The sequence below is a fragment of the Giraffa tippelskirchi genome, chromosome 11, assembly GCF_054371585.1.
Source record: "Giraffa tippelskirchi isolate mGirTip1 chromosome 11, T2T-mGirTip1v1.2.pri, whole genome shotgun sequence".
Lineage (NCBI taxonomy): Eukaryota > Metazoa > Chordata > Mammalia > Artiodactyla > Giraffidae > Giraffa > Giraffa tippelskirchi.
The window spans coordinates 21,910,531-21,936,087 of record NC_137285.1 but is presented as its reverse complement, the minus strand read 5'-3'; the positions used below and the strand labels follow the sequence as shown (position 1 = coordinate 21,936,087).

The window sequence follows — 25,557 nt, the reverse complement described above, 5'->3', positions numbered from 1 at the left end:
CCTGTATCAGTTGAGGGTCCTCAGTTTTAGAAACGAAACCCCTATTATGTCTGGACTGTCAAAGGGAAAGAAAATTGATAATATCTTATAGGGGGAGCAGGACTCATATGGACAGCTCTGTTTCCATCAGCACGTGAATTTCTCTCCAGCCCTACACAGCTGGTTTTGAGCGACCTCCCCACCAAGTCCTTTGAAAAGCAGAGGCAGTTTCCTTTGGCTACCAGAGCAGCTCTTCCTACAAGGTTTCAGCCATCTCTTTGAAAACTCCTTTGGAAGCCAATACCTGGGTCTCCTGACTTCATTTCCCAATCAAACTGGAAGATTTGGGCAACCTTACCACCTTCAGTTCCTAACCCCCATTTTAAACACAAGAGCAACTGAACACCAGCCCCTGGAGGTCAGGCAGTGCATCACTGGTAACTCAGGCATGGTTTATAAATGTACTGTAGTCCTGTGGGCAAGAGACACAGGGAGAATGCTATGCCTGCCATGTCATGGCTGGAGGAGGCTGGTTGTCATGTTCCCATCCACGGAACCCTATAAGAGAACCACTGAATCACACCCTTATCACACACCGAATCACAGCCTAGTCATCAGCCATCAAGAGTCAAGGAACCGTTTCAATATCTCCTGCGGGTCCTGGCCACTTTGGGTCTTTAAAATTCTACTTCTCTGAGATGCAAATGGTTCAAGAAAGCTTGGAATGAGGCATACTCATCCAGTGTCTGTTTTTCCAGCTATCACATCCTAATAGAATGTTGCCATAGTTTCCTAATCTGAATTTCTTGCTTTGCTTGAGACCAGGCATGCTGTTCTTTGAAAAACATTATTTATTTTAAAATTATGCAAGAATCATGCTTTTTTTTTCTCTCTCTCTCTCGCTTGCCATTTCAATTTCCCAATAGCTATGGTTTTTCATCACAATTGCTTCTGAAGCTTCTGGAATAGTCATATATTTTATGAATTTTTTGGGAAAAAAACCCCACTGCTTTTCTTGATTAATGTACACCCTATATAGGTTTTACCTCTGCCAGAGTCATGACTAGGGATATATATATATGTATGTTTATATATGAGCTTTTTTGGTGGTGGGGTGGAAATCATTGAATGGGTAGATTTCTATGTATTACTAACTAGAAACATCATTCCACTTACTGTTCTAATAAAGTTTTGCTCTGGTAAAAGAAAAGTTTGGTCTGAAGGTACTTCCTATGCAATTTCCTTTCTGTGCATATCATTTCTAGACCTTGATTTCAGTTTGGATAACAAACGGCGTTGACCACAAAGCATTAGTATCAATACAACTATTTTGAGGACTGCTTTGCCCTCGGAAATGCACTCCAAGAAGGAGGTCCTCATGACTCCTGCAAGCAGAAGATAAAAGGTTCACAGTTCATAATTTTTCTCCAAAGTTTTTAAGCATCATGTAGAAAACTGTAAAGAAGATGGCCCCCCTTCACAGTACATTAACATTTTAAGTAAAATCCCACATCCCTATCTGAGACAACAAAGTTCAACCACAAAAAGGGAAAGACAGCATGAGGATTAGCTTCTTAGCTATTGCCCCTAAGTGATGAAGTATGGAAAACTGGAAAGACCCTGAACTCCCGCACAGACACCCAGGAAATAACAGGACGTGGCAAATCGTGGGGACTAAAACTCATACGTAAATCAAACAGATCTCAGAGAAAAGAATGGAATTTCTTGTCTTCGTGTTTCAAAAAGAATTGCAGAGGTCAAAGGAACCAGGTGTGAGTGCAAAGATATATAAAAATAATGAGCAATGCTCGTAACAAATATGGGCGGCTACATTCAGCATCTTTCAGGTATGTCCAATCTCAGGCCAAGGGCAAGAAATGTCCACTGTGCTTTAAAAGGTCTAGGAGTAGAAAAATCAAACCCAAGTCTTTTCAAATTCCACACGGCTGTTTTGCCACGAGATGATTAACAATGTCTGTGGGGTCAGGTTTATTCTATTGGAACTGAGCTAGTACCAGGCAGCAGATAAAATCATTGTCTTAGAATTTCTCTAGGACCCACACGTGGCTGATTCAGAGACATTGCCTAGCTTCAAACCTAGCTGCCTCTGCTCTCTCTGATACCTGCTTAGAAAGGGATCCTGCCAGACCGCCACAAATGAAGCTCTGTTAAATCATCCCCTATTGCTGATCAGACTCACAGCTCCACCATTCAAAAAACAGAAGGCATAAAGGTGAATACAAACATGAGAAAGGAGTTCACATCTGGTCCTGCAGCCTCTCCATGTAGTCTCTGAAGCCCTGGGACTCTCCCAGCCCCATATCTGGGCAGACCCACTGGATGTTGTCATCACTGTCAAACAGGATGGAGTTGGTGTAGGGGCCACCGTCCTCCGGGAGGATGGTGGTGTAGGAAGTAAACTTGACCCTCTTCCTCTTGGGGCCTGTGGAACTCAGAGGGTCGTTTTTCATGTCTTTCTCATAGACACAGTCAGAAGGTCTGAGCAGCTGACTATGGAAAGTCTTCTGGGAGCCGCCGTTCAGAAGGAAGTGCCTCTCCTCGAACTGCAGCCCCCTGTCAATCATGGTGGTGCGCTCCTCCGACGGGAGGGTCACGTCCACCGGGTTCTCTAGAAGCTCCACGTCATTCCCCAGCCAGACCCAGTCGTGGGAATGGGGGATGTTGCCTTGCTCGCTCACGGCGAATCTTTTGTGTCTGTATTTCCAAGCAAATGCCACACAGTTGATCAAGAAGACCAAGATGGCTAGGCAGAAGACGCAGAGCAGGGCGTACATGCCGATCTCCAAGTCAGTAAGCCCCCTGGAGGTCACCGTGAGGTCACTAGGATTATGGGGTTCCTGCGACTTCCCTTGAGCGGGAAAGCTTGTGAAGGCATCTGGACCACCGCTCTTGAGCATCTTCTTATCTTTTCTTTCCATGGGAGACTGTGGGGTTGTGCTTTTGTTGGTATTTTCCTCTTGGCCAACAGAGGCGCCATGTTGGAACCACTCCTGAACTGCTCTCTCCTGGTTTCCTTCACGATCTATGGTGTTACTGAGGTGGTCTTTGTATTCCCGGTTTATGCCCTCAATATCGTTGGTGCCTCCTTGGTGCTCATCAATACTGGGCTCAAATTTGACCTTGACGTTCCCTTTCCCCACAGCAAGAATGCTCTTCCTCTTGGTCTTCTGACAGGGCTCACTGATCATCATTTCTAATTTAATCAAGGGCCCTTGCCCTTCCCCCTCTGCAACCACAACCGGCCATTTGGACTGAAGGCTTGCCTGGGCAGACACCACCATTTCATCCAAAGATGAGACAGTAACTGAAAAATCTTTGGGATCATAAATGTCTAAAGGTGTCACCGAACCATCGCTGAACAAAATCCAAGAACTGACGATGGCTTCCTAAGAGAAATGAAACCAAAGCATTGTTATAATCAGGTTCCTTCAAAACTTGCAAATGTAAATATGATTTTCTATGTAATATTATTTAAATATACAAACTGAGAATTAATTTTTATGTTTTATCATTGTGAACAGCTCTTGGCTTGCCTTGAACTGGCATGAGCCATAAGCCACAGCCCTACTAATGTAAGAAATAGACAATATGCTTTAGCAAATGCATTAAAGTGTATTTTACAGTAAGTCCCCTACATATGAACTTTCAAGTTGCGAGCTTTCAAAGATGCCAACGTGGGTTCGCATGTCCAGTCACCCAAGTTAGTTCTTGTATCTGGCAGATATTGTCACGTGCGTGCATCCTCTGCAAGTGGCTGTGCTTTTGTGTACTTCACTGTGCAGTACTATATAGAGTACGGTGGTACCGCAGCTTTATTTCAAGTCCAGGATGTCTGAAAGCAAGTGTAAAAGCAGTGGCAGTGATGTAGTTGGTACTGTACTGTATGATTAAAAATGTTTTCTTTACTTTTTTTTGTTTTTTATGTATTATTTGTGTGAAAAGTATTATCAAATGGCTGGCTTACAGTACTATATAGCCGATTGTGTTAGTTGGGTACCTAGGCTAATTTTGTTAAACTTAGGAACAAACTGGACTTTTGAACACACTCTCAGAATGGAACTTGTTCGTATGTAAGGGACTTACAACAGAATTTGACTTTGACCTTTCTAAAAACATTCTGAAAGATCAAACAATTTATCTGAATCAAATTCATGTGCAACTAATCAGGCGCCTGCTCAAGAGAACATTGCTTTGAACTTTCCTTATTAGGAAGCCAATGCTGACGAAGCAAAACATGCACTGGCTGGACGTGCTTATGGAAGGATGCATTATAAGACCAGTTTGCTTGAAAGGCACAGTGCCCTGGTTTCTTTATCAATGACATGTCAAAGTTTAAAGAGGGGGAGAGTTTGAGAGTTGGCAATCATTGTCAACAGTGGCGACTGGATGCCTATTAGCCACGCTTGTTCAAGTAGCTGAAATGAAAATTCCAAGTGTCAATAGGCACCTGCTTGGGCAAAAGTAAAAATATGGGAGCCTTTGGTCTGGTCTAGCAGCAGACTGTGTCTAAAATAGGTAAGGCTGCTCTAAAGCAAGAAGAACATACGAGGAAAATGTGTCTAAGCCATTGAGTACTTTTCTCAGAGACAGGACAGATTGGATAAGAAATAGGAAGAAGCTTCAAGAATCACCAGTCCCAGTTATGAGTGCTCTATTTATCTCCTTTGCAAGATGTGACAGAGAAAGAAGCAGTCCCAATTGTCCAGCGACAAAAGGACTCTGGAATCTTACCTGCTGTGGGGCTTGAAGAACGTCCTGAGCAGCTGCTGTTGAGACGATGGCTCTTTTGTCCAACCTGTGAGGCTGCAGGGAAAGAGACAAGCCGGCCACCAGTTGCACACCAAGGTCCACGATAGTAACCCGGTCATCCAGGACGGTCACGGTCTTTTCAGCCAGGATGGAGTCAGAGAGAGGCGACAGGACCTGCAGAGTCAGTGAGAAACCTTAGTGTCTGCTCCTCACACCATGCAAAACTCCTGAACATACACACAGTTTCCTGTGACTATGAGTGTATGTAGCGAAATTGTGTATGTGAGCAAGATGTGTGTGCGTGCTAAGTCATGATCCTGTTCAATTACGCTCTCCAAGTGAAGGAGTTTTAAGTAAAAGTATCATCTTGGCCCATTTTCTTTCCTTTGATTCATATCATGATAACAGTACTGTATTTTTTTAAGCTTGATTTAATTTAGAGGCAATAACTAAAAATTGCCTACCTTGGTACTAGGCACCAAAGACTGACATTTTTCCAACAAATAATATTTAGTTGTGAAAATGGCAGAATTGCAGTAAAAGCTCTTTGAAAGGTTGGTGCTCAGCCATCTCTTCCTACTCCTACTCCTTCCAGTGAGCATTAGATGTTCACTATGGACCACTCACCCCTGGAGAAGGGAATGGCAACCCACTCCAGTATTCTTGCCTGGAGAATTCCATGGACAGAGGAGCTCGGTGGGCTACAGTCCATGGGGTCCCAAAGAGTCGGACACGACCGAGTGACCGACACACATACACATGGGCCACTCATCGCCATTGTGTGGGCTGCCGTGTCATCACTGGTAAACCAGGTGAGCAAAGTGGGAAAGGAATCTTACTCTCCTAAGAAACTATTTTTCTTAACTTACCATCTAGCTTGCAAGCAGGTAGTGGTGGTGGTTTAGCCACTGAGTCGTGCCCAACTCTTGTGACCCCATGGACTGTAGCCTGCCAGGTTCCTCTCTCCATGGGATTTCCCAGGTAAGAATACTGGAGTGGGTTACCATTTCCTTCTCCAGGGGATCTTCCCAACCCAGGGACTGAACCCTAGTCTCCTGCACTGGCAGGCAGATTCTTTACCACTGAGCCACCAGGGAAGCCCTTGCAATCAGGAAAGAAAGAAAGAAAGAAAGAAAGAAAGAAAGTGAAGTCGCTGAGTCGTGTCCGACTCTTTGTGACCCCAGGGACTGTAGCCTACCAGGCTCCTCTGTCCATGGGATTTCCCAGGTAAGAATACTGGAGTGGGCTGCCATTTCCTTCTCTAGGAGATCTGACCCAGGGATTGAAACTGGGTCCTCCCGTATTGTAGGCAGACACTTAACCGTCTGAGCTACCAGGGAAGTGTCAAATGAAGAGGCATATCTAGTGGACAGAATTTCTATACCTGTCCTCCCAAAGAGGTTCTGTCTAACCTCTCAAACCTGTGAATATGATGAGAAATCACCCTCCCAATTATGTTATAGGATATGGCACAGTTGGTCTTTAAATAGGGAGACCATACTGGGTTAGTCAGGTGGGTCTCATGGAATCACACGGGCCCTTAAAATCAGAGCGCTTTCTCCCTGACTGGTAGAGGAGAAAGTCAGATTCAAAGAGTGAGAATCTGGTGGTGGATCTGCTCCGTGAGGAGCGATGGAGGTAACCTCTAGGAGCAGAGATGACCTCTGGCTGATAGTCCACAAGGAATCAGAGTCCTCAGTCCTGCACCACGAGGAACTGCATTCTTCCAGCAGCCTGCGCCAGGAAGCAAATATTTCTTCAAAGCCCCATATAAGCCCAGCCTGACCCACATTTTGATCGCAGCCTTGTGGTACCCTGAACTTGGTACCCCAAGCTCACCTGGACTCCCAACGTTCAGAACTCTGAGTTAATAAATTAGCGGTGCTTCACGCTGGGAGATGTTTGATTGATCTGTTACACAGGAACAGAAGAGTGATACAGAATGTAACACTGAATCCAGCTTTGTCAAAAATTGACTTGGGCAACACCTAAAAATCTGACTTCGTGAACTATGAGCAGTAACTTTTTAATTTGTTATTAAAAAAATATGCAGCGTTCTTTCTGCAGAATGATCCTGTCCACTGGCTAGAAAATAGTTTTACTGTTTGGTTATAGTAAAGTGGAGAGTGGTTTTTATTATTTTTAGTGCAATACGTTTTAAAAATTTTTTTGGTCCACTGTTCAAGGTAAAACATAGCTAAATGGTTAATGCTCAAGTTGAGGAAAATAAAACTAGCTTTCACAGGTTCTACTGTCTTCTGTTAGTGACACATAAAAAGTAAAGGATCACATTGGGGAAGATTGCTTAGACTGTGTGTTAAATTTAGCTTTGGTAAAAGAAATGAGATATTTTTTCTCAACTCTCTAAAAGGCAAACATTTTTCTTTGATTATTCTTTGAGGTTTTTATTTGCTACTCTAGACAATAATATTTGAAAATGACTTTGACCTTCTTTGGGGGGAAATACAATATAATTTTATTATCATTACTTTATATTTTTCAATTGTTCTGTGAATTTTTGTGAATTCTATTGCCTTTTATAAAAGCATTCATTTATTTAGGTAGTTGCATGGGGTCTTAGTTGCATTGCGCGGGATCTTTCGTTGGGGCACACGGACTCTCTAGTTGTGGCTAGTGGACTCCAGAGCCCACAGGCTTAGTTGTTTCAATTCTACTGGAATTCCAGTTCCCTGACCGGGGATCGAATCCATGTTTCTTGAACTGCAAGGAAGATTCTTAATCACTGGACTATCAGGGAAGTCTCTTAAAAAAAAAAAAGTAACACAAAATTTAATTTGAGTTTGAATTGTTAGAATTGACGAACCCTCTATCACTGCCCATAAATCTCTGATTCATGCACACACTCGCTGAACTCCAGCATCTGCTTGGACACGTATCAACACAGACCAGGGTTGGGGGAGGTGGCGAGTGCTGGGTGCCTGTACCTGCACGGTGGTGATGCCCGGCTCCCGGCCCACCAGGGTCCTGCCGTCTTGTATCTGAGCAATCCTTGGCTCTTCCACCTTCATGAAATCCATCACGAGGTCGGTGATGTCAAACTGCCAGTCAGGGCCCAGCAAGTAGCTCAGCTGACCTGAGTCGGGGGACTCGGCCACGAACTGGGTGAGGACGCGCACGAGGGCGTGCTGGTATTGCAGCGAGCACCCTCTCCCCTTCTTCTCCTCATCCTCCTCGTCTTCACTGTCTCGGGTGGGCCTGGGACACACACACACAGCAGAGCCAATGTCATCCTGGCGAAGAAGGGTCTCCCCTACCTCCTTGTCCAGATTCCCCATGACTGTGATGCTTTGGTGTGAACTGGATTTTCTTCCTGCCAGAGCTGCCCACCAGTGGTCACCCACTGTCTGCTGCTTCTTTCACTCCCCGGACCCTGTGCGGTGGTCACTGAGCGTCACACGTGCTGCCACAGGCTCGGAACACAGAAGCCCAGCACGGCCCTGACTCACGCTCCCAGAGCTGGCGGATCAGCCAGAGGCAGAGACTGAGCTTCTGTCCTGTGTTCTGGAAACCTGCAATTTCCTCATGACCCACTGTGCAGGGATGGTGCGGAAGGTGGGCTGCAGGAGGAACGTGAGGTCTGGGGTCAGAAGAGCCCTGTGCGGCCAGTGGCCACTCCTCCCTGTTGGCCTTGAGCAAGTGGTCAACCCCCCTGGGCACCTCACCTTGGGAGTGGAGATGAGAATGATGCCCCTGACATCCTGCAGGTGAGTGTGAGCTGTAAGCCAGGTGTGATGACACTTGAGGTGGGCCCCCGTGAACTGGCACCTGGGGACGGTTCCCCCATCCAGCCCCTGCCCTGGATAAGGGCCCTTCGATCTCTGCAGAAGCAGCTTTCTCTGAGCTCAGGGCCCTAAAGTGACCAGAGTACATCTCCCATCTCCCACCCGCCTGACCTAAGTGACTGCTGACCCACAGAGCTGCTAAAACAACTGAAACACATCTGACACACGCATCCTGACTTCTCCTTCCTCAGCGCCCTGGCCCGCCCTTCCCCCTGTCCTGACACAAGTTCTCGTCCACTTGCCTGCCCACGACCTGCCCTGAGAAACCCTCTCTGGCTTCGCTATTCCATAAACTTCCCCTCAAGATGAACCTGTCCAGTGTCCCCTCTGAGAGGACCTGGTTTGGTGGCTGCTGACTGGTCTGCAGGGCCCTTGGTGGACAGGGTCTTGTGTCAGGGGAGAGAGGGGCAGAGACTCATGTGTCCTGAGTTAGACTATGTGCCGGGTCCTGCCTCATGTGCTCCTGTAAAGTGAATAAATGCTATCTTTAGAGTTCTGACTGCTGCAGGGTGTATCATTTCACTGAATTCTTGGAACAACTCTATTCCGTTACTCTATTGTCATCTCCAACTTGTAGATGAAGAAACAGGAAGAGAGAAGTTAAATAACTTGTCCAAGGTTGCACAGCTATTTGTGGGAAAGTGAAAGTTGCTCAGTCGTGTCTGACTCTTTGTGGCCCCATGGGCTGTAGCCTGCCAGGCTCCTCTGTCCATGGAACTCTCCAGGCAAGAATACTGGAGTAGGTAGCCATTCCCTTCTCCAGGGGATCTTCCCAATCTAGGGATCGAGCCCAGGTCCTCCACATTACAGGCAGATTCTTTACCATCTGAGCCACCAGAGAAACCCAAACGTGGAAAAGCCAGGGTGAAAACTTAGTGGCCTTATTCCAGAGTTCAGAGCTTAGCCACTGCACTGTGCTCCACTAAGGATGGCTGACGTTTACAAGCAGGAAACTGAGAATGGCTAGTGCAGGAAAGAACGCTAGGGCAGTGGGGAATAGAGCTATTCCCTAAATGCCAGGTTTTGTGCTGTGTGCTTCTTATGTGTTGCACCATTTTAATGAATCTTAGCAACTATTCTATGAGGTAGATAATATGACAGTAAACCCACTACATACGAATGAGTTCTGTTCCAAGAGCACATTCGTTGAAGTTCAATTTGTTGTAAGTCCAACTATGTTAGCCTAGGTACCCAACTAACACAATGCGCTATAGAGTAGCTTACTGTAATAGGTTTATAACACTTTTCATGCAAATAGTTCATAAAAACAAACACAGAAAATAAAGAAAATATTTTTAATCTTACAGCATAGGTCCTTGAAAAGTTCAGTAGCACAGTACAACAGCTGGCACTCCTTAACAATGTCGGCTACATCACCACTGCTTTTATGCTCACTTCTGGACATCCTGGGCTTGAAACAAAGACCCTGTACTACTGTACTCTATACAGTACACAAAAGCACAGCCAATTGTAGAAGATGTGCCCGTGTGACAACGCATGCCAGACACGTGCACTAGTTTATGGGACTGGACTATGCGAACATGCACTGGCATCTTTGAAAGTTCACAAAATGAGGGTTCGTATGTAGAGGGCTTACTATAGTATCCCTATTATAATTTCCTCCTGTCAGAGTAAGGACCCAAGTCAGATCCATCTTAACTCTGTTCCTGTTACTACCCGCTGTAGATGCAGTTTTGCTGGAGCCTGGGTCCCTGAGGATGTTTTGCCTCAGATCCAAGCCCCAGGAGCCTCAGACCCACAGCCTCCTCTGAGGATCACCCCACACCCTTAGTTCCTCACCTTCGATTGGAGGCCACTGGGATCCTCCATCCTTTGATCTGGCTCAGCTCCGTGTCCGAGATCTCAACCTGTAGGGGGAGTCTGGGCACCCAGACCGTGACCTCTAACTGGGAGGTGAAGTGCTGGTGGGTGAAGTTCACGATCGTGTCCACTTTGCTCTTCATCTCCTTCCCATTCACAAAAACCGAATCACAGCCATTGGAGACCTTGGGGGAGGGGACAGAATCACCAGACACATCAGAAGAAAAAGCACATGTGAAACCTGACAGTGAAAGTTCACGAACCGCAACAGCTCTGATGTATGAGACCCCAAGACAACCAACCAGCAGAACATGGCTTGAACAAAAGCTAATTTGTAGGCACTAATTGGTGACGATACTGATAAATAGACTCCAGGAAAACCATTCTGCATTACAAACTACTGACAACTAAAACCATAAATATAATTTAATGGAGTTCCATAACCTTTGTTGCCTTTTCTGTGTGTTTTTTTTTTCCTTTTCCTCACCTCCTTTATGTACTCAAACCATCACTAATCAAACCCCAGGTGCAGCATATTTCACTTGTGCACTGTATCTGAAGATGTTTAAAAGGTATCCATATGTTACTAAAACAACACTTCATTTGAGCTGTAAAGGGGATTTTTTTTTTTCTGAAAAAACCAAGAGAGCTTTGCACTAGATTAAGAACTTTGTAGAAATACCCTCATGAAATGCATCAGAAATGTGGATACAATTATTTTTGCCCCATTACATTTTGCATTAATTTTAGGGGATGGAGATGAGCATGTGGCATCCTGCTAAGGACTTTTGACTCAGCACATGGGACAGGCACCCTTTTAACACGATGCATTTGCAGGTTAGGTATCAGACAACGTAAGCCCCTGCGGCACTTCACATCTTCCGGAGAAGCAAGAAAAACGTTGATGGCTTTCTCTCCTAGACCATCAGAAGAATGAATGTCTTTTACGTATCTGGATGGGGAGGGGGAGGAGGTCACTTTATGGGCAGAAGACACAAAGGCAACAACCAGTTTAGCACAGAATCACAAAACTGCCAGGGGTCTGCAACCTTCACTTTACAGATGAAGCACCTGAGGCCAGCCATGTGATGTGTCACTGGCTCCAGGTCACACACTACTTTTAGGGATACTGGCCTGCTGGCAGTGATACCCAGCTCACCTGGAGTGCCACCAAGCGGCCTGTTTCCCAAGCCACAAATGAAGACTCACTCATGACCTTCTCTTCCTCACCTGAATCGGTACCTGCGGCCCAGCCTCCCTTCCCAGCCCCAGGTGCACACGTCCAACTGCTTCCTCCATGCGACCAGGTGAACGGCCCAGAGCAATGCCAGCAGTATCAAGGTGCAAACTCTAAAAGCAAACCTCCACGTTGTTTGGGATGAATTATCACCACTTGTCCTCCCCTCCCCGCCCCTAGAAAAAGGACATGAATGTGAATTTGCTTCCACAAGAAGGAAAATATGAGCTTGGTTCATGGTAGAGTGAAATCAAACAATGAAGAGAAAATAACTAAAATGATGCTTACATCCTTACATCAGAATGACAGACACAGGTCCCTGTCATTGCCACCTCACCATGTCACCGACATCTCTGGGAATCTTTAAGCAGAATTAAGCAAGGCCAGTAATAGGAAGATGGGATGAAACCACAGTGACACTAACCTGACAACCCCGGGTTACAAAGCAATGAACAGGGGTACTGATGGGTAACTACGCATCATGCTGAGTTCATTTGGGGAGCGCTTTCCCACCCTGTCAGAGCTTAGCCCTCCAGAGTCCCCTGACCTCCAGGCTCCACTACTCTGAGCAGCAAAAATTCTGCCCCCAGATGGCAGTGGAAAGTGGTAGCTAATGTGTGTCTTCCCCTGAAATTCCAGTGGGAGCTGAAAAAGACATTTCCATCACTTTTCAAAGTGTAAAAGAATCCACTTCACCTATCTCTCTCTCTTTGGCTGCTTTACTTTCTGAAGGAGAGAAGAAAAATGATGAACCAAGCAAATCAGCTGTCTTTTAAGGCATGTTTGAGGGACGTAAATCTGTATTGTTGTGCCCAGGATTGTAAAGCGAGCAACCAGAGTAAGATTTTCAATTAAAGCAGAAAATCGAGTGGAGAGCTGTGTTTTTATTTTAAAATCCTGTGATACTGACACAATGCTGAGCCAACTGCCCTTCCTTAGGTGCTTAGAAAGCGGTAGCAGACCTGTTCTAGAGAAACTTCTGCCTTCCCTCCAGAGCACTGCAGTGGGAGACATGTGATAAGACCCCTGAACATCCCTGGACTCAGTGGCAATAGCAGACCTATCTCAAGAGAACAAGGTTCCTCAGTGACAAGAATGCTGCAATGGATATGTTAGGGTTCTGCCTTCACCTTCTCCCGGCTCAAGTGGGCCTCACCCATTGCTAGAACTTTCCGCAACCAACCTCCCTCCAGTACAGACCTCAACTCTCCTGAATCTGCAGGATTATTATAACCTATGTGAGATGCACGTATGTGTGTGTGTTTCCTCTAGAAGGAATGGTTTAGTATTTGTTAATTCAGTGTTTGCAGGGACTTTATAGGACATAACTAGTGTAAATAACGAGAATCCGATAAATTTGGATTTCCAGTGATGAATTTGGCCTTTTGGCTAGGAACTGAAATGGAGATCCCTGTGTCATGTCACATTGTAGAGGCATGTCTGTTGGGGGAATGGACAGACAGACACCACAAGGTAAAGTTCAGAGTTAGGTTCCTACTACTCATCGTAAAGATACCTCCAGGGCTCTCTGAGGCCCTGAAGCAACACCAAATGCTGTGTATTCTAATGCAAGAAGACCTGAGGACGGGAATGTGAAGACTGAAAACAACGGTTGCCATGTTAATCTGTGAGCATGCGCCAGACGGCTTGTCAATGTCATCGTAGGAAGGCTGCCTCTAGAGGTTCATTGTTCTACTGTCAAATTACACTTCTGCAGTTACAGTACTTTAGAGTAATAGGGGCAAACAGGGGTCTCCTAGTGTAAATAGGTTTCCTTTGGGGATCTTGCAAGATACATCATTGGCTTCGTTTTCTATTTAGAAAAGAAGCAAGAATTGAGTCTGTGTATCAGCACCCTCCCTCTGAGTCTGCCACACTGTTGATGTATCTGTGTCTACACCATAGAGGCTTTATAAGGCTTCCCTCCTGACCTCTCCCCCCATCTGAAGAAATAAGTTAGAAAGAAAAAAAAGTCACACAGTCAAGAGTAATGGCTGCAGTCTACCTCCTCGACAACTTGGCAAGAGCAGTTTAAGAAGTGTAAATGGTGTTTGTTTAAGCTGAATAAAATGAAGGGTGCCTTCTGCAGTGCTGTTTATAATGAAAATAAAAATATTCTGTATGAAATGCCTAGTTCAATAAATAACAGTGCACACAAATGAAACACTAGAAGTCATAAAATAAATTTAAATAAAATTTAAGGAAAGGGAAATATCATCAGGAAATAATATTTAGTGAAAAATGGTGGAGTTAAAATTATATAGACTCACTCATTCTAATTTTATAAATATATGTTATGTGTGTTTGTGCATTACTGAAGAATAAAAAGATTTGAGTAATGGGGGGAAGCTATATAATCAAAGAGTATGTTTCTCACAAATCATAATAAATGCTGAATTCCATATGAAGATAGGCAAAAAGGAAGCATGTAAAGAAAAAAACATCTTTCAATTCAATTGCCATCAAATCAAACATTTTGTATTTATTACCAAGTTGAGCAAGTGCATTATGTCTGAGGAGCAGCGGGTACTCAAAAAATATTTATTTGACCTTGAGTGTTTATATCTCCAAGAAACACAAAAAAAGAAAACCAATAGCTATCATGTATTGAGTGCTTACTAGCATCATGCATTTTTTTTTAAGAACTTTACATAGGATGATAGCCATTGATTCCTCTGAATACCCTGTTCATTAAGTGTTTTGTCCCTATATTATAGACGGGGAAAGTAAGGCACAGGACAGGCACCTCCTGCAGGGATCACAGCTGGTGACGGGGCAGAGGTCCTCTGAATGGCAGCAGAGGGCTCCTCACATGTGTGTTACCCTCTTCATGCAGCCCACAGAAGGAGGACCTAATTGGGAAAGACAAGACCTAAATACACACACTGGGACTTTTTAATGACCCTCACCGAGGTGTAATTTATGTTCAATGCACGGTATCCATTTGGAGGGTATAGCTGGATGCGTTGGGTGGTGCGTGCACCATGAAACCACTGCCACACTCAGACACAGAATACTTACATCATCCCAAAAGATCCCTGGTGCCCTTTTTTGGCCCATCACTCCTTCCACCCCTGGCCCCAAGTCACCAGTGATGTGTCATTAAGCAGGAGGTATGGATTAGTTGAGACTAGCTTGGTAGTTAGTGCTCAAGTCCAGGGTGAGGGAGCTGGAAGCAGCAGCTCAGTGCCTCAGACCAGGCCAGTAACCTGGGTCCTCATCCAACTCTCCCCCTCGTCACACTGAATAAGTCACTCCCCATCTCCAGGCTCAGGTGCCCACTGGTAAACCCGAGGGTACCTGAAGTTTCCAGCTCGTACACCCTCCCATCCTATCAATGGAGGATGGAGAGAGCAAGCTTGGAGACCCGGTGTAGTTTGACAGAGCTTTTCTCTGTCACGGACCTCTCATCTGTAAAATAAGGATAAATCATTCATTCGTTTGATAAATATGTATTTAATGTCAATGAAGACCCAGGAACTGTCCTAGGTGCTGAGAATAGAGTGCTAAACAATACAGTCCCTACTCTTATGGAGCTGACCGTCTAGTGGAGGAGACAGACAAATTTGACACACATAGATATAAATGCAATACTAGAGATCTCTTCAAGAAAATTGGAGATACCACGGGAACATTTGGTGCAAAGATGGGCACAATAAAGGACAGAAAAAGCAAGGACCTAACAGAAGAAGAGATTAAGAAGTGTCAAGAATAAACAGAAGAACTATACAGTAAAGGTCTTAATGATCTGGATAACCACAAAGGTGTGGTCACTCACCTAGAGCCAGACATCCTGGAGAGTGAAGTCAAGTGGGCCTTAGGAAGCATTACTATGAGCAAAGTTAGTGGAGGTGATAGGATTCCAGCTGAGCAATTTCAAATCCTAAAAGATGATGCTCTTAAAGTGCTGCACTCACTATGCCGGCAAATTTGGGAAACTCAGCAGTGGCCACAGGACTGGAAAAGGTCAGTTTTCATTCCAATCCCCAAAAAACGTGATGCCAAAGAATGTTCAAACTATCATACAACTGCACTCTTTTCACATGCTAGCAAGATTATACTCAAAATCAGATAACAAGATGGGCTTAAAAGGAAAATCAAACAAGGTAAGAAAGCAGTGATGACAGGACTTCCTGGCAGTCCAACGGCTAAGACTCCATGCCTGCAAGGCAGGGGGCCTGGGTTTGATCCCTGGACAGGGAACTAGATAAGATATGCCACAACTAAAGGTTCTGCATGCTGCAATGAAGATCGAAGATCCCACATCCGCAGCTAAGACTTGGCACAGCCAAATAAATAGCTAAATAAACATAATATTAAAAAAAAAAGAAAAACAGTGATGACAGCCCAGTTAGAATTTTCTATTCTGTTTCATCCCATCCCATTCTATTTCACTCCACTTTGCTCTGTGCCATTTCATTCCAGTCCATTCTATTCCTTCACTTTTTACAAAATGCTGGTGAGATCCCATAAAAATTAGCCCTTAATCTGAAAATAAATCCTGCACTTGGGCATTGTGGGAAAGTTATCCTCTACCCATTTTACAGATAAGGAGACTAAACCTCAGTTAGGTCACCTAGCCAGTAATGGAGGGCCAGGGTCCCAAGCGACGTATTCTGACCTGACGCTGTCTTTTTCTTTTGGTCAAATAGCTGCTAGAGTAACCACTGATCCCCTCTCTATATTCAGTTCAGTCTTAGTTTTCACTTAAAGAATTACTTAAAGAATCAAGAATAAGGGGCATGGCTTATCCTCTGCTTGATAAAAATCAAAGACAAAATCTTGTCAGCCACATTCCAGTTTCAGTTCAGAGATGTAGTAAGCTGAAAAGAGCACTTCTCTCACCCTTACCAAACTGCAAATTAAAAACTTTTCTTGGCACTTCCCTGGCAGATGGTGGTTAAAACAGTGCCTTCCAATGCAGGTGGCACGGGCTCCATCTCTGGTCAGGGAGCTAAGACTCTACATGCCTCTGGGCCAAAAAACTAGAACATAAAACAGAAACAATACTGCAACAAATTCAATAAAGACTTTAAAAATGGTCCACATCAAAAAATCATCTTATAAAAAATAAAAGCTTTTCTCAAACACATCAGACAACTGCTGATGCAGGGCTACAAACTAACCTGGAATGTAGAGAAAGACACGTGCCCTCAGGGAGAAAGAGAAATGAAGTGTCTGCTTCCCTAGGGCAGACTCTGCTAGATGCCATATAAGCTAGAAAAAAGAATCCAAGTGACAAATTGTACTGACTTAAGAAAGGCCCGGTAGGGGCTCGTGTGAGAGGGTTGAGCTTTTATAGCCTGTAAATACATGGGAGCTTGTACCCACTAGCTTGCTCTGTGAATTCCACCAGCTACTGAGGGAAGAGCCAGCAGGGGCCCCAGGGCATCTCTTGTGTCTTTGGCTCAGGAGGGGAACAGCAGCCACTGCAGAAACTCGACACACTCCCATACCCTCTGTTTCCTCTACAAGGCACAAGTCTCAGTCTTCAGGCCAAAGTGTAATAAAAATGCCATTCAGAGCCCTTAGGGGATTCTGTTGTATCTAAAGTAGTCAGTTTGAGTTAAATTTAAGCTGCTTTATTAAAAAGAGGCTTGCATGACTCTTGCAAAGAGCTATGTGCTTGTGATGACTAAGTTACCTCATTAAAGTTTATCCAATAAGATTTATACAATAAGATGCTCTAGAACAGGGAATTCATTGCTGAGGGCCCAGGTTCAATCCCTGGTTGGGGAACTTCTTCGTGCTTGTGCTTAGTTGTGTCCAACTCTTTGTGACCCCATGGGCTATAGTCCACCGGGCTCCTCTGTCCATGGAAATTTCCGGGGAAGAATACTGGAGTGGGTTGCCATTTCCTTCTCCAGGAGATCTCGACCCAGGGACCAAATCTGTTATGTCTCCTGCATTGGCAGGCGGGTTCTTAACCACTAGTGCCACCTAGGATCCCACAGTGCAACCATTAAAAAAAAAAAAAAAGACAAACTTTTTTTCAGAAAGAAGAAAGCTCTAGGATGGGGTTTGCAACCTTTGGGATCTAATGCCTGATGATCTGAGGTGGAGCTGATGAGGTGATAATAGAAATAAAGTGCACAATAAACATAATGTGTTTGAATCACCCTGAAACCATCTCTCTCCACCCCCTCAGTTCAGTTCAGTCGCTCAGTTGTGTCCGACTCTCTGAAACCCCATGGTCTGCGGCACCTCAGGCCTCCCTGTCCATCACTAACTCCCGGCGTTTACTCAAACTCATGTCCATTGAGTCAGGGATGCCATCCAACCATCTCATCCTCTGTCGTTCCCTTCTCTTCCCACCTTCAATCTTTCCCCCACCCCCTAGTCTGTGGAAAAACTGTCTTCCACAAAACTGGTCCCTGGTGCCAAAAAGGCTGGGGACCACTGCTCTAGGACATAACAGCGCTCCTGTCCTCAGGGTTTCCCCAGACTATGCTAGGCTTTCCTTGGTCAGAGGCATCCACTTCTCTGAGTCGTAACTGTCTATCCCTTCCCTTCAATAAGTAAACATACCATCTTGATCATTTTTTTTCCCCTAGAACATTACTGAATTGGGCTTCATAGCACCATGTGACTCTGAACAGGTAACTTAATCTGAGTTTCTACTCCGTCATCTGTTTTATCAATTGGCCTTCACCTGGCACAGATAGAGCATTTGCCCATAAAATACCTCATTCTTTTCTTAATGACTCACATAAATGGCAGTTGGGTTTTAAAGTTAACTGACGCAAAATTGCAACCAACCAGTATTATACAATAAAATCCCTATTTTCATTCACTAGGCACAGAATTTATGATTTTTAATATAAAGAACATGCACAGTAACATGCATGCATATGAGATACACATGTTTGTGTATACATATATGTAGCATATAATTGCACAGACGGGCAGTATATGCAAATTATTTAACTCTCTGCCCAGAACCCTTGAGCAATTTATAGTGTGTTGGTTCTCTCTGTGTACTATTATCACCTACACTTTTTGTAAATGTATCTTCCAGTTCTTATAACATTTCACTAGTCAAGGGTTTCTCAGTGGCCATAATTCAGTCTCTAATGTCTTCCTGAAGGCCAGAGGTCAATGACACCATCACCACTGATTTGCTTAGCCACCAGAAGAAGGCATCACACATCTCTGGAAGATGTGGAGACCCTTACCATTGTGCTCATGTGTCCCACAGGTTATGCCAATATATACTGATGAATACATGACCAGGCAGAGTAACGAAGGTAATCAGATTAAAAGATGCACAATTTCTACCCATATATGTGTATATGGATACATGTGAAGGGAAGCACACGATGTTATTTGGGGCCAAATGCATTTAACTGTGGGGCTTCCCTGGTGGCTCAGACAGTAAAGAATCTGCCTGCTATGAAGGAGACCCTGGTTCAATCCCTGGATCAGGAAGATCCCCTAGAGAAGGGAATGGCAACCCACTCCAGTAGTCTTGCCTGGAGAATTTCAACATGAAATTGAGTTTTCAAGAGTTACACTATTCATGTGCTACAACTCCATGTCCTTTGGGCCCATTGTACAATCATGAACACAAATCCAAACATCAGAACTGGAATTCTCTGGGGGCCAGGTGGTTAGGACTCACTGCTTTCACTGCCTGGGTTCAATCCCTGGGTGGGGAACTAAGATCCCACAAGCCACGTGGTGCAGCAACCCTATCACCACCACCAAAAACCAAAACCAAACATCCGAACTGAAATCATGTAGCAGTCCACTGCCAATGGTGCATGTTGCTTATACATCATTCTGTTGACTATTATAAAAAATGAAAGGGTGCTAAGTCGCTTCAGTCGTATCTGACTCTTTGGACCTTATGGACTATATAGCCTACCAGGCTCCCTTGTAAATGTGATGCTCCAGGCAAGAATACTGGAGTGGATTTCCATTTCCTTCTCCAAGGGATCTTCCTGACCCAAAGATCGAACCCACATCTCTTATGTCTCCTGCATTGGCAGGTGGGTTCTTTACCACTAGGGCCAAAAAAATGAATATGCAAAGTCAAATTATTCTCATGAAGATTTCCAGGAGACAAGTCCATGGATCCTGACTCGAGCAACCTTCTGTCTGTCCATATATGTACATTCATAGACTATGAGTTAATATATGAATGCTTACTTCTCTGCCTCTGAGATCATAAGGCAAGTCTTTTGAGGACAAGCATGCTGCCTTACTCAATTCTCTGCAGCCCAGGCTCACGGCACAGGACCCAGTACCTTGTAGATGTACAGGAACTGTGCAGAATAAATGAGAGATGAAGTGCTCTGCTCATATCTGCTCATATCATACAACAGTAACGGGCAGGTCTTGTAAGCCCCTCCCCACCCATCCATCATGTCCAGCACCACATTGAAAGCCTCCACTCTAAGGAGACTCCCTCATTCACTGTCAAGGTCTGATCATGAGGCTTTGCTCTCAGACTCATTTATTCTTATTAATCCTCTTTTCATGCAGTTCTATCTCATTTTCCTAGTTGTATCACGGCTGGGACATGTCAGTTCTTCATCCCTCCAAAGCAATGTGCCCAGCGCCCAGCCCAGAACTGACTGATTATCTGGTCCTCCCAGCAAGGGCAGATCTCGGGGCCAGTGTGGGCAGAATGGAGACCATTTCACTTCTTTCCCTTCCCAGCTCATCCGAAACACACTCCTCCTTACAGAATCTTAAAGTCTTGGTGCTACAGAGACCTCAGAGAATGCAACTCTGCAGCCTGGGGAGGATGAGGATCCATCTCAAAGGCACAGAGAGCTCGCAACGAGTCTGAGGTTAAAACTCTGTGATGATACACACTGAGGTCCACACAGTGCTCTGAGGACACAAAGCAAACCGAAGAGTCCCTGCCCTCGAGAAGGCATGAGTGGAGAAGAGAGATTCCTGTGCAAAATACTGTCAACAACAGTGACTGTTAGGATAGTAAGATTTGTATGGTGTTTACAAGATGGTCAGGCCTCGCAGGCTGCCTCAGGTTCACCAACCTTCAGCTCACCTTCATCCGAGATGCCTGGGATGCTCCTCTGCCGCAGACCCACTGATGCCCTGTCAACTACAAATTGGCACTTGCCAAGGGCACGTGCCATCCACCTCTGTGTGTGCTTGCTAAGTCGCTTCAGTCATGTCTGACTCTGTGCAACCCTATGCCCGCTAGGCTCCTCTGTCCACGGGATTCTCCAGGCAAGAATACTGGAGTGGGTTGCCATGCCCTCCTCCAGGGTATCTTCCTGACTCTGGGATCAAACCCTCTCTTAAGTCTCCTGAATTGGCAGGCAGGTTCTTTTACTACTAGCTTCACCTGGAAAGCCCGCCATCCACCTCTACAAGGATTAAATCATGTTGTTGCCGATATTCAACACCCCCTGAAAGGAGTTCAGGGTGGAGAGCAGAAATGAGGCACTCTGTATTGGGGAAAAACTGGCAGGACAGGTCTGATAGTTAGATATTTTTCAGGAGCCAATTTTATGAGCCCAATTCTTGTACCCCCTCATATCTAGAAAAGCACTAGAATCTTTCATGGTGACAACTGTCTCTCATGACTAGCTGCAACCTTCTAAAAAAAATGTGTCTTTGATTGCATGTGTTCCTCCTTCTCCACAATCACACATACAATGACTTCCCCTCACCCACCACCTCTTTGGAACAGTTTCTCAGAGCTATCTAAGGTGCTATCTCCCAGGCTACAGTCCTCATTTTGCCCCAAATAAAACTTAACTTGTGACTTTTTACTTCATGCAATTTTTTAAAGCTGACACCCCCTTCCAACCAACTTTATCTTCCCCCTCATCAGTTGAGCATCACCATTCAATGACTGCATTCTGCTAGTCAGGCCGCTTCCATGAACAAACAACAAAATTCTGGCTCTTTCCCACTAGGAGGAAAAAATCCCCATCTGAAGCATATTCAACAAGGTTTGATTCTACCTCAACAGACAAGTGCTTCCAAAATTGTGCCCCTTATCAAAACCACACCAGCAAATTAGGCCCAAGATTACGGTTTGTTGTAAAGTTTAGCATACGCTTCTCTGGGGAGTGTTTTCATTTTAGCTTTGTAGCCCTCGACATTGGGAGATTTTTCAATGCACCACCAACGCTTTTGAGTTTAGGAAAAGATCCAAGCGCTTCCTATGCATCAAACGGTGGCCTGGGAGGGATGAAGAGCTGTTTATCTGGTGAGAGCCCAGCATATGGTGCTGCTCAGCCTCCTGTACCAGCTCGGATGGCAGACACTGAACCTGGTGGAGAGAAGCACTCTGAATGAGGTTCCATTGGCACGGAGGCTGGAGTCACAAGCTTAGGTGTCCGGGGTTTGCACAGCAATTAGTCACATAAAAGAAAGGCATTTTGGCAGGATAAGCATATTCTCAGGGGAATGAGAGATCTGCAGGGTTTGTGTTTTCCAAACTGATTTTGAAAGTACTTCTGAAAATTTCCCTGAGAAACTTCTGTATCAAAGCATGCTGTGAACCGGGGACTCAAGGTATAAAAAGAAGTAGTTGAGAGGTTTTTTTTTTTAAGTCTCTGGGAAAGGGAAAAAGAAAATGCCAACCATGACCTCATCACCAATTCCTCCACAATCTGAATGTGGAAAAGACGGAGGTTGAAAGGCCCAACCTAAGATCTGGCAAAGACAGGACTGGCTCAGCGCTGCCAAGAAAAGGCTGGGTATCCAGACTTCTCAGAGGAGATTTCCAGAAAGGGACTGGCAACTCAGAGCTTAGCCAGGCTGAGCCAGTCACAGAGGGAGAGGTGAAGTGCAGCAATGCCTCGGTAGTACAGAAGTCCCTGGAATTCATCCCCTTGATCAACTCAGAGTCCTTGCCAGTGTGACATGGGCTGATTAAAATCCTGGATATAAAAATTTCCAGACTTGTAACAAAGCACAGAAGTAGCCCCTGTGGCGAAATTACAGCTGTTTTTAAATGACTCTGCCTCATGAAAACCTCTACCTACGTGAGCAATAAATTACAATAATTGCATCTAATACATTGGTCTAATACATCTCACTTAATACAACTTATTAATCTAAGATATTTGTAATAGAATTCAGTTTACCCATATAACTCACCCTTTTTTTTTCAGCACGACTAGCCTGGAATGGTGGAGCTTCTGTGGAGGCTGATGGGGGTTGACGCAACAACCCAATCCCTCTGGGCCCAGGGAGGTGACATAAACGAGGAAAGGAGGTCTTCTCTGAAAGACAGAGATCTCTGGGATTGTGAAAAACTCGAGGGAGCAACCCAAGCCCACTCAAAGGGTTTAGCTGCCTCTCCCCGAGCCTTCCACTGCCACGTGGGAATGTCAGGGCTGTGTGCAGAGATCTTCTGACTTTGCAAGAGAAACGGAAGATCCAGGATTCAGTGAAATTTACTAATGTTTGAATGTTGACATCTTAGAATACATTTTAAAAGTACTTTGCTCTGTGTGGGGGCTTGTCTTGGGGACTGTATTTGCCTCAAAGCCTATCATTTTATGGGATTCCCACGTAGCTCAGTGCTAAAGAATCCACCTGTCAATGCTGGAGGCTCAGGTTCAGTCTCTGGGTTGGGAAGATCCCCTGGAGAAGTAAATGGCAACCCACTCCAGCATTCTTGCCTGGAAGAATCCCATGGACAGAGGACCCTGGAGGGCTACAGTTCATGGGGTTGCAAAGAGTTGGACACATCTGAAGCGACTTAGCATACATGCATGCAAAGATGATGACTGGGCAAGAAGAAGACAGAGACCCGAAAGACTCCTCCCCTTAGAAAGGATTTTAACTTCCCAAAGGCTCGACTCAAGCAACTCTCATGCTGAGCTCACCCATGGATATTTCCACATGGTCTCTGCTTTTCTAATAAATAATATACTTTCCTCTATACCTTCTGTCTTCTTGTCTGATTCCTTCTTTCGGGATAGACTAGGATTGGGACTTAGATTCCAGCCACTGGCCCCTGTCGTTTAGCAGTTAGGATTCCTGGTTTCCACTCAGGCGACCAGGGTTCAACTTCCAATCAGGGAGCTAAGGTCTTGCTTCCAGCTGCTACTTACTGCTATGCGTCCCCGAAATCAATAGGATGTAGTGCAATGGCACAGAAATACTGTGTTTTGTTTCATTTTCCTTCAATATATCAGATTTTGAGGTCCATATCACGGCCTCATTAGCATCGTGCTCCTCAATTCTTAGGAAAACATTTGCTAGTTCCCCCACAGGCTTTATTAGAAATAGGAAATAGGTTTGTCTCACTTGCCAATACAAATCACTCCATAGTGGCTGCTCAAGGGACCTCTGCTCAAGAAGAAGCCAGGGCTGTAGAAGGAAGGAGTGCTTGGATGGATTAGTGATGTCTGGATTGGTGCATGCTAGGGAGCGGGGTCCTACTACACGTTTTGTTTATTCTATATTATTTACATCCTATTTATGAAACCAAAATCCTTTGGCCCAACGTCCTTGACCAAAGTCCCTTCTGTCTCAACTTGGGCCAGAGTGCAAGCACTGGTATCAAAGTGGAAAATCCTTCAAGATTCTCACCACTATTCTGTCACTCAAGAAGGCTGTCAAAAGCACATGGAGGGACTTCCCTGGTGATCCAGTAGTTAAGACTTCGCCTTCTAAACCAGAGGATGTGGGTTGATCCCTGGCCCACTTGCCACAGCTAAAACCTGATGTACCCAAATAAAATCAAAATAAAAAAGTTCTTTTTAAAAAAAACCACATGGAAATCCACTGTCCCCACGAGTGGGCTTCAGACACTCAGAAAGTCTCAGCACACGGTCGCTGACTACTCTCTTCTATAACTGTGCACATAAGAAAAGAAGTCATCAGAGTGTAACCCAAATATTTACCAAGTGTCAGACACAAAGGATGTCAGGAAGTCATGGATACAGTCATCTCTCTAAACACATCCCTTGAGGAATGACATGGCCGAAATCCTTGATGATGGAAACTGCTCTGGTGTCCTTAGCATTAAAAGATAACTATATTAGGGCAATGGCTTTGGGCTAGGGCCTTTCATTTTAAAAAGAGCCTGTTAAATTGAGCTTTAGAAGTAGTCAAAAATATCTGAAACATTTGAAGAGGGGCCCTTTAAGAAGGTTAAGGCAACTCTGCAGGGAGAAATAGGAGTCAAAAGCAGAGCTTTGAAATCTGAGATTGTCTCTTAACATTTCAAGTTAAACCTGAAATGCTTCCTTGGCAAATTAATCCAAGAGCAGTTTAGAAGGAATACACTGAATATAAGAATATAAATGATCATTTCCTGCTGGAAGCCCATTGCTCTTGAAAATGGATTAGAAGAGATAGGAGTCCATTTGTTTAATAGGCAGCTACATAATCCAGTGGTTTCCCAAGTGGTGCAGTGGTAAAGAATCTGCCTGCCAATGCAGGAGGTGCAAGGGATGTGGGTTCAATCCCCCAGTCAGGAAGACCTCCTCAAGCAGGAAATGGCAAACCACTCCTGTATTCTTGCCTGGGAAATCCCATGGACAGCAGAGCCTGGCAGGCTACAGTCTATGGGGGTCACGGAGAGTTGGACACAACTGAGCAACTGAGCAGGTGTGCAAACACAGGTAATCTAGACCATCCAGTCCCGGGAAAACCCCGTTCCAGTGTTTCTGGCTGAGACAGAATTTGTATTTCCACCAACTGCTAAAGGCAGAGTTACTTTCCCGAAGTCCATATTGGACTAGGGATAAGTATCAATAAAGCAGGAATAAACTGCTCATGCCAAGACCCCTGCATATTCAGGGGAAAATGTGTGAGACTCTCGGAAGATTTTTCTCATCCATGCCCATCGAGTCTGTGCTGTACTAGTCGTTCTTGGCTGAAGAAGTCAGTTCTAGCTCTTCCTTGTTGGATTTTTTTTTTTTTAAATAAACATTTATATATTTATTTGGCCATGCCAGGTCTTAATTGCTGCGTGTGGGATCTTCCATCTTTATTGTA

The 25,557-nt window shown here is 44.8% G+C and overlaps 1 protein-coding gene across 15 annotated transcripts in view; it reads right to left on the bottom strand.

Moving 5' to 3' along the window:
• Positions 1–1,695: 1,695 nt before the first annotated feature.
• TMEM132B (transmembrane protein 132B) overlaps positions 1,696–25,557 on the bottom strand; it is a 354,195-nt gene continuing 330,333 nt past the window's right edge. For all 15 annotated transcript variants that reach the window (XM_081540527.1, XM_081540522.1, XM_081540520.1 and 12 more), the window contains 4 exons: positions 10,353–10,558; positions 7,695–7,965; positions 4,732–4,923; positions 1,696–3,386 (listed from right to left, as the gene is read on the bottom strand). In XM_081540527.1, coding sequence (XP_081396653.1) covers positions 2,238–3,386; positions 4,732–4,923; positions 7,695–7,965; positions 10,353–10,558 — 1,818 coding nt within the window. In that variant the 3' untranslated portion in view covers positions 1,696–2,237. The remainder of the gene's footprint in view (positions 3,387–4,731; positions 4,924–7,694; positions 7,966–10,352; positions 10,559–25,557) is intronic.